This window comes from Protomyctophum parallelum (genome assembly GCF_964188405.1).
Source record: "Protomyctophum parallelum genome assembly, chromosome: 12".
NCBI classification, from domain to species: domain Eukaryota; kingdom Metazoa; phylum Chordata; class Actinopteri; order Myctophiformes; family Myctophidae; genus Protomyctophum; species Protomyctophum parallelum.
This window is the reverse complement of record NC_139712.1, coordinates 37,970,462-37,988,106: the sequence shown is the minus strand read 5'-3', so window position 1 is coordinate 37,988,106 and position 17,645 is coordinate 37,970,462. Positions and strand designations below refer to the sequence as shown.

At 42.3% G+C, this 17,645-nt stretch overlaps 1 protein-coding gene across 7 annotated transcripts in view; it reads left to right on the top strand.

Annotated features, from left to right (window-relative positions):
* The window catches only part of atp8a2 (ATPase phospholipid transporting 8A2), a 74,415-nt gene that overhangs the window by 37,781 nt on the left and 18,989 nt on the right, over window positions 1–17,645 (top strand). For all 7 annotated transcript variants that reach the window (XR_014570037.1, XM_083778046.1, XM_083778044.1 and 4 more), the window contains one exon: window positions 11,857–12,029. Coding sequence is in view for 6 of the 7 variants with exons in the window: in XM_083778046.1 (XP_083634172.1) it covers window positions 11,857–12,029 (173 nt within the window). In the remaining variant the exon portion in view is untranslated. The remainder of the gene's footprint in view (window positions 1–11,856; window positions 12,030–17,645) is intronic.

The window sequence follows — 17,645 nt, the reverse complement described above, 5'->3', positions numbered from 1 at the left end:
CATTTTGACCTGAGATCAGATTCTAAAAATGTCTTCTACATCCTGGCAGTTTTCTGAAAAAGCTATGTTTCTATGTCAGTGGTTCTTCGATTTTTCAAAAAATCGCTATGAGCTTGTAGATCTGCTATTTTTCAATATAATTTCAACATAATGCTAACACCAAAAGGGATTCCCGCCCAAAATGGGTTAACATGGTTGGGATGACTTCATTATAGCATCAGTGGCGTGTCCAGTGTGTTCGATCGTTAAGAATCCCCCAGATAAACATTGTGAAGGCTAAACATCTGTCTGGGCTGTCAAAATGCTGGCCACAACAACAAGGTACTAAGATGAGCGTTTATGTTTTTCAGCCATTTGGTAGCCTGCCCACCCCCCTGCGCTCTTTTTTTTTATTTTATTACGTCATGGCGTTCAAGGCTATATGGACGTTTAATTTTTGTTTAGAGCACTTTGGACAAAAATGTAATACAATCCAATCTGTCTAGTATAAAGAGGTGTGTGAAGACTGAAGACATGAACAGCCAGTTGTGTTGCAGTGCCATCGTAGCGGGCGTTGAATTATTATTAAGCAAATTTGGGCTTCTTTATCAGTTAAATCATGTCATGGACCCCCAAAAAGAATCTGTATGAGTCCTTAACCCCCATGTGAAAATGTTTTGTGTCAAGGAGGCCGGTACCAGATTTGTGTTGTTGGAATGTTTAAAAAAATCTTCCAAATTCCAGATTGGCTATTTTCAAATAGCCGATATATATACTTTAGACGTATATAGGTCTAAAGTGCTCATGTGGCCTAGTCTTTTGGTTCTTATGTCTTCATAGACCTGGCTGCTTATTTCTCTTGCAAAATCTGGCAACACTGGCGTGCGCACGTGGTGAGGGGTGTTAATGAGGGCAGCTTCAGTGAGTCCCGGGCAGAGTAGATGAAAGCAGTGCCGTCTTCAGCACCACACTTATCTCACTCCCCCACACTTAAAATAACTTCACGTTAGGTCAGCTCTGTATGTGTGTGTGTGTGGATTCTGTGCATGTGTGTGTTTTAAAAGTGTCTCAAAGTGAGCAAACACTCATCCAAGCCATTTTCTGCTTACTTATCAAAAACTCACCTCAGGATTGACCCTTTGCCCTCATTTAAATTTATCTCCATTCCTCTGTCCCTCCGTATCTCTCCCCACCTCCCCTCTCCGTGCCCTTTCACCCTTCCTCCTAACATTGTTAGTGCAACGGCTGATCCATGTGGATCTTGTGGTTGGCAGTTTGGCAGATGCCCTCTCCCCTCCTCCTCCTCCTGTTCCTCTCCCCTCCATACCTCCTTAACGCCACTACCTCCACTCCTGTCAGCACCCTCTCTGCACACAGGAAGAGACTACACAGCCTCTGTGTGTGAGAGAGAGAAAAAGTATGTGTGTATGTGTAGTGTCTGTCTTTGTGTTGGAGAGCGGCCGAGAGAGCGATTGTTTATCTTTGTGAAAGTGTGTTTATGAATAAGGCAGGAGATGTAGTTGTTGTCTTTCATGTAGAGATAGACAATCTGGAGAGAGAGAGAGAAAGCAGATTAGACGAATAAGACAACGGGAAAGGGGGGGGAAATTGACAAAAAGACAGAAGGCAGGAAAAAGCTAGAAGTCCTTGTGATGAGTGAGCACTAATGACATGTGTCCTTTTGGTGTGTGTCCTCCTCGTCAAAACAAACCCCGCCAGCAATGCCTCCTGGGTAAACACGTAGGCTTGTGAAAGCGATTCTGCGGCTGTGACAAACTCCATCTGCCACCTTCAGATGCCACACACACACACACACACACACACACACACACACACACACACACACACACACACACACACACACACACACACACACACACACACACACACACACGTCTCTGTCTTGCTGCTGCCTTCCCTTCATAGCTTCATGTCTATCTGTAGTGCACACACACACACACACACACACACTATTTACAGTAGATGCGGTGGTACATGATCACACTGATCAACTTGATAGTGTTGGATATACATTTCATCTATCTTTCCCACAATCCCACACTCCCCTGTCACCATGCCCGCATTACAAGTCTAACACAAACATCCTCACTCTTCTGCTCATTAATCACACAAACAAACACACACACACACACACACACACGCACACACACGCACAGACACACTTGCATGCAAAGAGACCCTTAACTCGCATGCACTCCTGCCGTGGCATTTAGAATTTACTGATGTTTTTTAAATTATTATGAGACTTCCTGCGAAGGTCTGTTGTTGTCTGATTCTGCGCTCAGCGGGACTCTGCTGTGTGTTTGTGCCTGCCTTTATGTGTGCGTGTGTGTGTGTGTGTGCGTGCGTGTGCGTCTGACCGGCCCAGGCAACGGAGGATGTGGGTGTTTGTTTGCACAGATGCTCGGGGTGATAATTAAACGGTGTATTAAATCTGTCTGGTGACAGAATCTGCACTTCAGATATGAGCATGTCTTTCACCACCCTTCTTTTCACTCAACAGCCCTGTTCTCTTCCCCGTCATCCCCCCCACCCCCCCAGAATCTCACGTCTGCCGCCAACCAGAACCCCCCCCCCCCTCCTCCAGTGAGTGTGTCTGTGTATTATATGTTCTGTCTCTGCACATTCTTTTCCACTTTAGCTTTTAATGTTGCGGGTGAGCTGGAATAAATCACCATTTTTCTTCGGCCCCTTTCAAGTGTGTGTGCATGTCTGTGTGTGTGTGAGAGAGAGTGTGTGTTTTTGTGTGTATGTTATATTATAGTGTGTGATGATGATAGAAGGTGACCTGTGATATGTCACACCAACTGCCTCAGATCCCTGCACCACCTCACCCCCATTTTCAGATCCAAATATAAACCTGATAAAATTCCACACACAAGAGCCTGACCGCAGGGTTTATAAGGTGATGCGTGCGTGCGTGCGTCCGTGCGTGCGTGCGTGTATGTGTGCGTGCACACGCGCACACACACACACAAACACACACACACATTCTGTGTGAATTAGGGCTTCAGTATTTTCCCAGCACAGATGCATATGAAACATAACATTTAGTTTGGAACATAAAAATGCTTTGCTAATGAGGGCTGTCATATCATGACGTAGAAAAATGTTCAGTCCTTTGATTGCTCCAATCTTCTCCAAAAATAGGGAATTTCAGTGTGAGAAAGAAGGATGTCAGAGTAATGTGTACGTTTTATGAGGTGCCAACATTGCATTCTTTCTGACGGAGTTCATTCTTTTATGTTGGCATTTTGACCACAATAAGGTGTAATTACGTCTGATTAGCAGTTTGCAGCATCCTAGCATTTACCACTAACTAGTGTTTGTCTTAATCTGTTCCCTTTTCTTTTTTTAAGCTCTGTTCCGACTAAGCTAGGTTATTATCCCATTAGCCTATAGCTGCCACCATAGGCTAGCTTTGACTTAACCTGCTGTGACACGTAGCTTTGGCTTATTAGCACTTTGGTGCTAGGCTATCGTGTGTGCGTGTGTGCGTGTGCGTGCATGTGCGTATTACACAGATAATAAATATTTTAGTGTACTGTATGTGTAGTGTTGCTGTGAACTTTGGTAGTAAATCCATGACGTAGAAATTGGAAAGCATCTCTAACACCTCACTGTTATCACAGTGGCAGAGCACCTCAGTGCCAGTAGTAGTAGGAGAAGCATCCAGCACCTCCCCTCAGCCCCCCCTCCTCCAAATGTGTTGAGGGACAGTGTTTTTGTGCCATAATCTTTCACTCACTCACTCGCTGTTTACTCAGTACTATGCTGTTGAGAGAGAGAGAGAGAGAGTGTGTGTGTGTGTGTCTGTCCATGGCTCTTTGACAACAAGAGGACAGTGTAGAAAGTAGGATTTGGGGGTTGACCTATGCGTGCAAAGCCGTGCATCGTAGACTGCATACTTGAATGCAAACAGACAGAACATGCACACCCACGCATGCCTTATGTACATGCATGTTTCGGACTGTTTCCTGCCTGACACCCCCCCCCCCCCCCCCCCAACACAAAACACACATACGCAGTTACGTACAGTGTCTCACACACATGCATACGTATGCAGGCTTTGATTTTGCCGAACCCTGACAACCTGTAATCTCCCGTAATCCTTTCATTATGTTTTTGTTTTCCTTTCCTTCTGTTTTGGGAGAAGGTGAATGCAAACAGGAATTCCGGAATACAAAGAAAAACACACAGCTGAAGGCTGAGAAAACAAAGCACAGGGACATTTTGGACGGGGTGGGTGGTGGGGGGGACAGTTGTGCATGCAGGGGAGCCGGCGTGTTTGTGGGAACGTGCATGCACATGCACGTTGTATGCATGTAGCATGTCCTGGTCTCTCAGCAGAAGGGTCATCTCAGTGCGGGTCACGGGTTCCTCTAATGGCACCTTACTTACTAGTGGGCTTTAGTGCCTGTGTGGGGTTTGGTTCAGTGTTGTGACTAACGCCCTTACATCGCGTTACGTTACATAACGTAACTACTATTTGCAGTAACTTGTAACCTAACGCTTTACATTTCCCCATTCCATAACGGCCTTATAGTTATTGTGCGAGCGTTACCCGCGTTATGGCGTTATGTCAACTTATGTGATCAGTGAAAAGTCTCGCAGCTCCGTGAGTCTATCATACAGGCGTCTCTGTGCTGCTGACTGCAGTGCAGAGAGAGAGAGCGCTCTCTGTGTTGACAGTTTCGTTTGTGCAGTCATACTAGCCTCTGAGGCCACATGGCTTGATACACCCTAACGTGATAAAAGCACGTGGCAGAAGAGGTCATTGATTGGCTAACGTAGGGCCAGATTTCAGGGTAAGCCAATCAGAGACAGGGTGGGCGGGCTTACTGGCTGGCAACACATTTAGTCACAGACACACAAACCCTTGTAACGCATACATAGACACTACACAGACAGAAATCGCGGGTTGAACGAAAATCATAGTACAGTACCACACGCTAAAATGGCAAATGCGGATCATGACAGCGAGATCGGTTGCTTTGGGGGTTGGAAATATCGATTTCACTAAGAGTCAACTTGACAAAATGATTGCTATAGGTTGCTATTTAAGCTATTTAAGTGATCGGAAACAATTTGTGAAGTTGGATGAGGCTGTCTCTTCATGCTTGGGCATTGCTTGTGGAGTCCCCCAGGGGTCGGTATTGGGTCCTAAACTGTTTATTATGTATATAAATGATATGTGTGATGTATCGAATATATTGAAAATGGTAGTTTTTGCAGATGACACTAATATTTTTTGCTCCGGAAAAAACCTACACGAGCTATTGGACCTGGTCACTTCAGAATTATGCAAGTTAAAAAGGTGGTTTGATAAAAATAAATTGTCACTAAATCTGGCTAAAACTAAACTAATGATATTCAGTAATTACAAAATAGATAATAAAGTTAATATACAGGTAGATGGTGTTGAAATTGAGAGAGTTTCTGAAAACAAATTTCTTGGTGTAATAATTGATGATAGAATTAACTGGAAGTCTCATATTAAGTATATATATATAATAAATTATCTAGAAGTATTTCAGTTTTAAATAAAGCAAAACACCTTTTGAACTATAAATCACTACGTATGCTATACTGTTCCCTGGTTTTGCCATACCTAAACTACTGTACTGAGGTTTGGGGGAATACTTCACTTAATGCAATAGCTATACTTCAAAAACGAGCTATAAGAATTATACATAATGCTGGATATAGAGATCATACTAATATATTATTTTTAAACTCATATCTTTTAAAATTCATGGATATAATAGAAACTAAAACTGCCCTTATAATGTACAAAGTAAGGAATAATCAACTACCTGGAAATATTCAGGTGATGTTCTCTGATAGAGAGGGGGGGTATAATTTAAGGGGGGAACTAAATCTAAAAACCAGAGTGGCTCGGACAACACTTAAATAATTTTGTATTTTAATCTGTGGAGTAAAACTATGGAACAGTTTGCATGTGGAACTCAAGCAATGCCCAAGTGTGAACCAGTTTAAAAAAAGATATAAAGAATACATTATTAAGAGGTATAGAGAGGAAGAGTTACAAAACACTGACTTATCATTTAGATAATTGTACTTAATTGATTGTATGTATATATATATATATATATATATATATATATATATATATAATATACCATATGTATGTATTATATGAAATATATAAATTATTTTTTATTGATCATAATATGATACATAGAATAGAATATATTATAGCGCATATACAATGACTTACACTATTACACTATTTAATGTACTTGGTTTCTCTGTTGTGATTTTTTTAGTTTATACCATGTTGGTAGTTATGTGATGACGTCAAGCGATGACGCTAAAATTAAGCTATAAAGGGGTAGGGTTATATACGTTTTTTACTTCAACCTACTCCTTTCTGAACATACAAAAGTTAAAAAATAATAAAAAAATAAAATAAAAAAGAGAAAAAAAACCAATTATACTTACGCGGCCAGTGTGGCTTGTTTATTATTATTATTATTATTTTCTCTTGTTGTTTATACTTTGGGAATATTATTATATATTTTTTTTCTTCTATATTGTACTTCTGTTAATTCTTTGACTTGTTATGTTCAGAATAAAGTTTTTCATTAATTCATATGTTGTTGAGGAAATGCTTCGCCTCTCAACACCGGTAGAGTCTGTTCCTTGGTCAGCAAAATACCAGTGAAAGCAGGGCCAATTTGCAGAAATACATTTTCCAAATACCTGAACAGTGAATATTCTAAAATGGAAGATGAGCTCAAAAATACATTTGATGAAATATAATATCTCTATAAAGATGCCTGTCAAAATTCCTGAACATGTTTTATTGTTCCACTACATTTCATAATGTTAAGAGGGAGTTGTCTTTTCTCTTACTGTGCGACAGAACAAAAAACCTTCTTTTAAATCGTTTTTTATATTATTATTATTTAAAGTAAAGTAAAGTAAATTAAAGTAGTTACTTTCATAATTTAATGTAAAGTAAAGTAACAAATTACTTTTTTAGATTACTTAGTAACTATAACTATAATTCCTTCCCCAACTTCCCCAACACTGGGTTTTAACCATTTAAACCCTGTACTTGGCTGACGGGATTCCCATGGGCTTTTTAGGCCCCCACCCTGTTACAGTGTTACATATAGTATGTTAGGCCCGGCTATAAGCTGACACAGCAGTGCATTGTAGATCTGCTGTGTTGTGAGCTTGTTAGATGTGCTTGAAAATCTGAGCTTGTGAGCTTGTACACCCTCAGAATAGGGATGCTAGGCAATATATTCAGAGCACCGCAGCTGAATCTGTCGGCAACGTGTAGAGTTGGAGTATAATGCTTAGTGGGCCACAGTCTTGTGGGGCCATTTTTACACAGTAGAAAAAGTTGTGTTGCAAACCTACTTCAGAGGATAGGTGCGTAGGAGTACAACATACTGTATGAGAAGAGCAAAATAGGGAATCCCGTACACTCTTCACCTACAGCCAAAAACTTTAATGAAACAATATTTTGGTCGCTCTGACATTCATCAGGCATACCTTCTTTTCTTTTGCTATTTGTGAATACAGTGTGCGGGATTCTTTTTTGTTGCTACACTTAACACAATTTTGTTACTGTGCATGTTTATAAAAGCAAGCAGTTGAGCATACAGTAAGCTACCGATTCCTCTCTGAAAACAAATGTCTCTTCTCCAACTTTTCACAGGGTATAATTACTGGTGCCTCTTGCAGATGCTTGACAGTATTGAAGTTTACAAAATATAGTAGGACCACCTTCTGTTTATGGGGATTCACCGTCTTTATCTCCACTCTTGGCTCACTGGTCTCAATGCTAATGGCTCCCTCTCATTCATCTCATGCTCTTCACAAAATACAGGGAATTAATATGTGACATCTGTACACATAATTTATGCTGTATGATTGGTGTACCTTTTCTCAAAAGCAAGTGAAAGTAGTACTATTAAGTAGGTAGCACTTTTTGTGTCTTTGCTATAAAGCAATAGCCTATATCAATGTTATTACTATAGATTGGTTGTTTTTGGTCCTGGACGACCGTCGTACGACAAAGTATAAATTGGGCTTAACAGATTGCAGGTGTGTTTGACAAAAGGTCAGACGTCATGTGCAGGAAACAATGCTTTCTGCATTCTTGAAGGTCCTTAAACCTCTGCAACAATTACAATTTAATTTTGGAGACTAAATGTTGCTGCGCGTGTGTGTGTGTGTGTGTGTGTGTGTGTGTGTGTGTGTGTGTGTGTGTGTGTGTGTGTGTGTGTGTGTGTGTGTGTGTGTGTGTGTGTGTGTGTGTGTGTGTGTGTGCGTGTGTGTGGTAGCGTGCCTACTCCTCCACGTGGTTCTCATTACATCTCTCTGGGTTGTTTATTTTCTCTATTAGTTCCTTTTCCTCCATTATCAACATCTCCATCAAAATTGCCCCAAACGACTGCACCACCCCCCCCCCCCCCACACACACACACACACACACACAGTCACACACACACACACACACACACACACACACACACACACACACACACACACAGTGATGTGGGAGATGATTGATACATTGTGGATACCCTTTCACAACATTGTGATTTCTACTCCTTGGTCTGTATCCTTCATCCTCTCATTCTGTTTATGTGACTGTCTGTCTCCTTTCGACCTTCCTGCCTCATACTGTGTACAATTACTGTACATACAACTGAATTCAGGGACAAACACATTTTACATATCAAACCAGTTCATTGGAAATGTCATGTCTCAATTAGATTTTACCCTGATTTCAAGTACTCTGAGAATGAGATTATGGTCATTATGTTAGGATGAGGATATGTTTAGATATACGGTGAGAGTTAAGGTTAGGCAATAGGCATGTATTTGTTAGATTAAGGTTAGAATAAGTGATTAAATCCATCGCCAATAGGGGGCGCAAAAATGTACCTGAGCGCCAGTTTCTATACATTTTTTTATTTTATTTTTATTTTTGTATTATTATTATTTGCCCAATGTTATACACGTGTGAAAAAGACGTCGTTGGCGCTGTGGGAGTATCAAAAAAAGCAGTTAATTAAGTCCTTGGCAGACATTGAGTTAAGTTAGGCGTGTGCCTCTTAGGGTTGGATCAGTTAGGGTTAAGTTCAGAGTTAGGATATCTAAATTTGGTTTGAATTTATTGAGAGGATAGCTCCTTGAGAGCATCTCATTTTAGACACAAATAAAACATTACATTACAACAATACAATAATAAACATATAATAATAAACAATAATAAACATTACATTACAACAATACAATAGCTTGCTTAGAAGAAAGAAGTGTGTTAATAATATATATATATATTATATATTAATGCTGTCAAAGTTAACACGTTATTAATGCATTAACGCAACACCTTATTAACGGCACTAATTTTTTTATCGCATTAACGCAACAAAAAAAAGCACAGCGATTGGCAGGCGGGATGTTGAGGAATATTGGTTCCTGCAATGCAAATGTCTATTTGTATGTCTCTAAATGTCTGTATGTCTTTAAATGTTTTGATGAATTGAACAATGTGGACCCTGTTGTAAACAAGTGTAATGCTTAATTGGGTCGTCCACTCACAGTTGACAGTCTTTGTATTGAGTTTGTGCTTAAAATGTACTGTAAATTCTACAAACTGTTAATAAATATTTCAATCAATCAATCAAAAAAAACTCCCTTCCCAGACCCCTTGTTAGGATGTTTTAAGTGGAGTAACAGCCTTCCATTTACATTTCACAAAGGTTTTGCTCGTGTCGTGTCGTGTCTGTGCAATTCATCCATATAGAGCACCGAAGTCCTGACGTAACTCGCTCATCCCGACGATTCCCCTGGTTCACGGAAGTAGTTTCTCTATGGAGAATAACATGGGGTGATCTTAATATCGTCTACTATAAGCGTTGTGGTCCAAAAATAAACAAGCTGTCTCGGCGTTATTGTCAGGGAGGTGTCTCTGTATCGTTTGCAACAGTCAGTCACTCATATATGATACAGTCTGCTTCTAGCGAAAATCTAACTAATTCAGCAGCAGTAACATTAGCGTTTTCTCTCAGTCAGTTGATTCTTCATATCCATGTGAGTGAAGCGGCCGGGATGACATGTTTATTTTTCAAACACAGTTCTTATATGAATCAATCTAAAACTCCTCCTATGGTGATTTCAATGCAACTAAACAAATACATGAACCTGGGGACTGACGCCCTCTACTGAAAGTGACGTCAGACTTCGGTGCTCTATAGAGTCCAAAAGCAAAACCCCCGCTGTTAATTTTGCATCGCATTGTAAACAGCTGTGCCTCGTTATAGCCACACACGTTTCTAACTTGCGGTCACAGTCTCGATACTTTTCAGTTGTGTGGTACTTTTTTATGGTTTTAATTGTAACAGAAAGTTCTATTCCAGACTGTCCACAGTCCCATCTCCCAGTCACGGAGCTGGGACTGACAGTACACACAGAGAGACGAGTGGTGTTGCTACCGCACCAGCTAGCTAGAAGCCAGCCCAGAGGTGTTGCCAGTATAACTCTATGGCAGAAACAAGCCACCTAGGTCTATACAAAATAAGACAAAAATAAGCAACACTGGTCGTTTCTGGCCAGTGTTGCCAAATAAGCGATTAGTAAGTAATTTAATTTAATTTATAAGCGATTTTGGGATTATCTTTGTAGATTGAAAAAATATTGGGGGTCCTTTGCTCTTGGCATGAAAATGTTTGAGAACCACTGCTCTAAAACAATATTAGACAAAGTTTGAGCCACAAACACATTACTCTCTCTCTCTTCTCCTTTTGTATAAATTAAATAGGCCTATTCACATTGCACTTGTCTTTTCATACGTGGAAAAAAGGTAAATAAAAAAAGTAACATTCAATGTTGTCAAACCTGTTAGGAGCATCTCTACAATACAGCGTTTTCTTTCAGTTCATCATTGAATTTAGAGCAAAAAAGGTTTTGCGATTAATCGCGCGATTAACTACACAAATCATGCGATTAATCGCGATTAAAAAATGTAATCGCCTGACAGCACTATTATATATATAATAAGTTGACTTTCTTCTTACTCACTGCGTGTACACAGAAGCAAGCTCATTCCCATAGAGATGAAAGCACCACATGAAATAACCAGCAACCACCAACATATGCGTTTGATTTAACAGCAACATTTTTGACATTTCAACAAATTGTTGTGTTTGCTCGCGTGCTTGTGTGTGTGTGTGTGTGTGTGTGTGTGTGTGTGTGTGTGTGTGCGAACGTGAGATCTACCTTCTTGTTGTGTGGTTAAAATATTCCCACTATAACAGAAACAGCCAGACCTCATGTGGAAAATACTTTTTTTTAAGGTTAGTGTTGGGATCAGAGTGTGGATAAGGTTAGAGGTTATGGCAAAGGTTTGGCGGCAATGGAAATGATACGTTATATAAAGAATCAGAATCAATCTTTATTGTCAGATCGTATTACAAGTGTGGTCGGTGACATTCTTTATTGTGCAGGCCCATCATTGCTGTTAAACGATAGTCATATCATAAAATAAACAATTTACAATTTACAATTTAGGCATTTAGCAGACGCTCTTAATCCAGAGCGATTTACATTAAGCAAGAACAAAAAGCATGGCAATACATCACATACATAAAAACAGGACTGCAGCTGGTAATGAATAGATTTTTATAAATTTGGGCTAGTTTCTCCTATTAAGTACCAGGAGTTGATGGTGGATGTTGCACTCTACTTTTACAGTACGTAAGCAGGTCAGATTTCAAGTAGTATTTCCTCCTTAGTTAAAGTTGTACTTACTTTGTAAATGTGTATCTAACTCTCCCTCGCTTTGCCTCTCTCTCTCTCTCTCAGGCCACACGTGACTCCCTCACGGCTCACTGTGCGTCCCTGGGCGACTCTCTGAGGAAGGAGAACGAGCTGGCATTGATCATGGATGGTCAGACGCTCAAGTACGCCCTGTCCTTCGAGCTGCGCCAGGCCTTCCTAGACCTGGCCCTGTCCTGCAAAGCTGTCATCTGCTGCAGGTACAGTTGAATGCATGGCACGCACGCACACACAGTGCACACACACACACACAGTCACACACAGTGCACACACCTTGTACTCACATGCCAGAGCCAGGAGCAGGCAGCTATAAAAGAGGATAAGTGGGAGGAGGAGGATGTCCTTTTGTTAACAGAATTTCTGAAATGATCTGCTGTTTGATTTGCTTCCTTTTGAGTCTGAGGAAATCAAAACGCACACACTCACCCGAGTCACTCAGAAAGGCTCAATGGACTCATGAGCCACACACTTTGAACCTCACCTTGGCATATGCAGGATTAAGTGTGTGTGTGTGTGTGTGTGTGTGTGTTTTTTAGGACTCGAAAAGCGAAAATCCGAACCATTCGTTTGTAATTAATTTAATAAAATAACCTGGGGAGGGGGGTTGGGGGGGTCCGGTGCATACGGAAGTTTCTACTCTGCCACAATGTTATGCTTCCCACACACACGGGCAGATGCAAAAGATAAAGATCACAGACATTATATTATTATAGTATTTGTAACAGGGTAGTCGTTAAGCAGCTCAAGGAGGACGTTTGTTAGCAGCTCAACCAAACCAAAACAAACATCCAACATAGATAAAAGTAATTACTCACCTATTGCTGCAGGTACCATAAATAATCCCAGTGTTGTTCAAGATGCATGGTTTTAGTTTAGACTACCACTGAGAGGACTCAGAGGAGCACGTAACGTTGGGACATAGTAGCTTGTTTACAAGCTAGTAGCTTGTTCACACGCATGCACACTCACGTGCATGCGTGTGTGGGTGTGCATGTGCGTGTGCACGCAGGAGAGTGTGGTGTGAGTGCATGTGCTGTTGTTTGTAAAGGCTGCCGCCTGCTCTGGGCCCGGTAAATGAAGGGGGACGATAAAAGAATGGCATGCCGCTCAGCAGGGGTAATGTAATACACCACATGCTGCGTGGAACTGGAAATGTCAAAGTCATGACTCACATAACCGTTGTTTCCCCCGGAATGGATGCACACGCACGCGCACGTGCGCACACCTGCAAACTGGGAACGCATCTGCGTGTCACCTTAGCTTTAAACCACTTTAACCATTATTTTAAACTTTAGAGAAAATGTGGGGCAAATCTTTGAATATGTGCTTTCACAGCAAATGTTTTTAACTCAAATCTTTGCTTCTGGGGGGGGGGGTCCCTGGAACAACATATTTTCAGATGGGGGGTCGCCGGCAAATTTTTGGGGTCCTTGACATGAAATAGTTTGAGAACCACTGACATAGAAAAGAAAGAAGACTGTTATGATTTAGAAGACATTGGTAGAATCTCGTCTCAGGTCTAAATGGATTAACAAAACAATGGACCTGACCCTAATACGGTACACCCATAAAGTAGTGGTTGTCAACCCGCGGGCCAGGACCCACTGGTGGGCTGTGAGGATATTGCAAGTGGGCCTGCAAATAATAATTGGCAAAACATTAAGATTTTAATATAACATTAATCTTACAAAAGAAAAAATATAATGCCGTAATCTTTAAAACCTTAAAATAAATGGGTTTTCATTGTGATACTGATAAATAGGAAATTATATACTACTAGTCCTTACCCGTTGTATGGACAATTTCCCCCCATAAATATATTTAATTGCTCTTCATTTTAACTTGTATAATATATTTGTATACACACAGATGTAACAAATATACGTGGAGACATTTGAAAGGTGAAGAGCCCCCGCATTGAATGGCATTTGTATGTCTGTTAAATGTGAGAGTGTAAATGGGTCAATTGTATACGCTGTCTGAGTTACATGAGACCCCCGTTACTATTTTAAAAGCAGTAGCGAAACACACACACACACGCGCGCGCGTGGCGAAAGTACACACACACACACACACACACATGTGCGTTGCGAAAGTAACGAGACACACACACACACACACGTGCGTTGCGAAGGTAGCGAGACACGCACACACACACGTGCGTTGCAAAGCTAGCGAGACATGCACACACTGACACACACACACACACACACGCGCGTGTCGAAAGTACACACACACACACGTGCGTTGCGAAAGTATAGCTGCGTGCAGTAGCTCATGTGTACGGCACGGCGAAGGAGGTGGTGAGGAGGGAGCGGACAGTGTGGTGTCGAAACAGATGTTGCGCGGAAAACTGTGTCCCAGTATTAATCAGTGACCGTCCCAAAATGCAATTCACTTGTGACACTGGTGACATGTGATTTCCGGGGAGAGGAGTTTTGCCGCCCTGTGGCCACGGGGGGTACTGCGCCCTGGGTGCGTTTTTGCATTTTTAATTCACTAATAAATTCATTATTAATCATTAATGTGTAAAATCGAAAAAGGGCTTCGTTACGCCCTCCATATTATTATGGTAAATTATGTGTGAAAAGTGGGAGTGATTTGGTGCAGGCAGTGTGGAGCTATGACAGTGTTTCTGACAGACAGACACAGACACACACACACACACACACACACACACACACACACAGACATTGTTAGAATTATAGTATGATTGTCAGTACCATTGATCACCACGCCGGAGCACAATTGATTGATAATTAAAATGAACTTGCTCTAAATATGCATGCGGCGCTCCCACTTTGGTGTTAAGGGGTCAGATGGGTGGGCTGAGATTGAGAACTCTCAAGGTTTTAAATGTGAGAAGCGCTGCCGTGAAGGGTCCGTTGTGTTACTGTAAATGAACACTGAGGACTTTACTGTGCTCTCTGCTCATAGAATGTTTACTGTGGCTGTCCTTTTTTGGTCACGTTTTGTTCAGCCCCAGCTGGGATGTTAGCATAGGAGTTTCCACTCGGCTTTGTCTGTGCGACGCGTGCGTGCACGTGTGAAAGTTCCTGTGCGTGTGTGTGTGCGTGACTGCGTGTGCGTGTGTCAGGACGACTAGGGTAATTGACGCTCCCTTTGCATAAAGGCCATATCCGGACTCAGGTCTCCGAGGTCTCTTATACAAATCATGGCCTCCAGCTCACCTTCTATTCTTACCTAGATCCCTCCGTAAGTCCCCTCTTTCATTATCTCTCTCTTTGTCTCTCTTTCCCCCCCCCCCCCCCCCCCCCCCCCCCTCTCTCTCATCTCTCTACCTCGGCTCACCACCCAACCTGCCTGGGCTCTCTTGCTGTGTGCGTGTGTGTGTGAGCACAGCACTGTACTGTTAACAATGTGCTTAATGGACCAAAGCTTTTAATGTGAAGAGGTGTCGCTGAGAAATGGTCTTACACTGTGTGTGTGTGTGTGTGGGGGGGGGGGGGGGGGCAACGAAGCATGTTGCCCAATGGCAGACAGACCAATGGCTGGTCTGTCTGTATGCATAATCCAGTAAATATAATTGTATTGAGTAGGTGTAAATGAAGCGTTTTGTGTGTGCGCGCGTGCGGGCGTGTGTGTGTGATGTGTCAGTGGCTGTGGTGCCAGGCATACTTACAAGTGTTTGTTTAAAGGAGGGATTTTTAGTTAGCTTATATTCTTCCCCTTTTCACCATGAAGCGCATTAAGACTTTCATCTTTACAAACCACTTAACACACACAACCCAGACAGAGATCAGAGAGAGACGGATGTACAGACAGACAAGTATGCACGCGCACGCACACACACACACACACACACACACAATGGCTGATTCTTCGCTTGCGAAGATCATAGGAGGAGTTTAGGAGTTTACACACACACACACACACACGCACACACACCAACAAAGAGTCACAACTCATCCCATCCTTCAGCCCTGGTTACAGAGGCTAAGTTTCTCTCTGAGGGTTTCCCCTGGAAATATCCTGTGTGCATGTATGTGTGTGACTGTGTGTGCACGTATGAGGAGGACAAGCGGGACCACCCAGCTCTGTGGTTTCAGCTTGACCGGGCCACGATCCTACTTATGTATTCACAGCAGAACAGACCAATCTTTATGACCCTTAGGCTTCCTGCTTGCCTCAGGTGTGTGTGTGTACTGTATGCACTGTACAGTATGCAGGATAGGACATCCAAAATGTTAGTGATGAAACTGAACACGACTCGAGGCATGTATTTTACTGCATGCATTCTGCAACTGTCAGTTGGTTGCACAAGTCTTGGTGTGAAGGCAAGCCACCTCTGATGTTCCATTTCTCTGGGTAGGTCAACATGATCATGACATGCCATTGGTTCCAAAGGAAATGCCGAATTAACATCTAGTACCAGCCAGGGAATGTACCTCAGTCACTGTATGTGAATTAGAGACACATGACTTCGAAGTTTAACCCGTTAAAACCAGGAAAGAATCTGTGTCATTTTAGATTCTTGCATTGGCTATTAAAAAAATAGCAGATATACAAGATCACAGTGTGTCACTTTGTGCCGTGCTGAGATTTTCCATTCATCCATCCATCCATCTTCAACCGCTTATCCGTAGTCTGGTCGCGGGGGCAACAGCTCCACCAGAGAGCTCCAGACTTCCCTCTCCTTATGGGGGATTCCGAGTCGATGTGTTTCCTCCAACTGTGCCTTGGTCTGCCCCGCCGTGCCCCGGGGTTTCCTCCCAGTGGGGCGTGCCTCGAGGACCTCCCTAGGGAGACCCCGAGAGGCATCCTAACCAGATGCCCAGAAACCACATGCGAGCTTGTACATCTTCTATTTTAGATTTTTTTTTTTAAGTCTTGGGAGAACTATTGGTCTATAAAGGAATTGTAGAATCTGCCTCAGGTCTAAATGGGTGAATATGAATTTTGATCTGCAAAGCTCTTCTGAAGGACCCTCCTGCATTTCTCCTTTGTCTTCCTCCTCGTCCTGTTTTTCATCTTTCTCCTTTTCCTCCTCTTTCTACTTCCTCCTGACGGCATTCTCTGGTGGCAAGCTATAAGAGGACTTATCTAGGTCCTGTTACAATTTGCGGACACTGGACAGGTGCTCTTTTAGGGTGGTTTTGAATGACGATACTAGGCAGTCGCAAAGTTTGATGGCTGGTGGTGGGGCGTTCCACATTTGGTGGTAGAATAGGGAAATGGGCACCACCCGGATGCCCGGCGAAGTTGAACGATAAAGTATTATTTTTTGCAGTCTATGGACAGACTGTGACATAACGGGTAATTCAACACAACAGCAGGCTCCTGTCACCGAGCCCCAAGCAACGATGTGTAACAAAAAGACACTTTCATTGTCATAACTTCATAAGAGAGACAGAACCGGTTCTGGAGAGAGACGATGGGTGATGCAGGTCAAGAGGGTGGAGTACCTCTGGGACCTTCATGTACACAGACAGACACACACGTATAACGACACACACATGCATTGTGTTAGAGCCTCTAACACACAAGCCTCTGTGCCTCCCTCTAACTTAGAGGGAGTCACAGACATACAGTATACACTACAGTGCACTGTATATTATATTAGTATATTTAGACAGACAGATAAAACACGTGTACTTGGCACACACTGATGATGACTTTTGAGCATATTCACAGTCCCACCATTGTGCCTTTGCCACACACACACACACACACACACACACACAACCCTACCACAAGGCTTAAGCTCTCCAGAGCCTTAGCAGTGCTGTGAATCATGGTTTCCTACCTGGTGAGAACCACTATACAAACACCACCTCTGTCTGTATGCGTGTGCG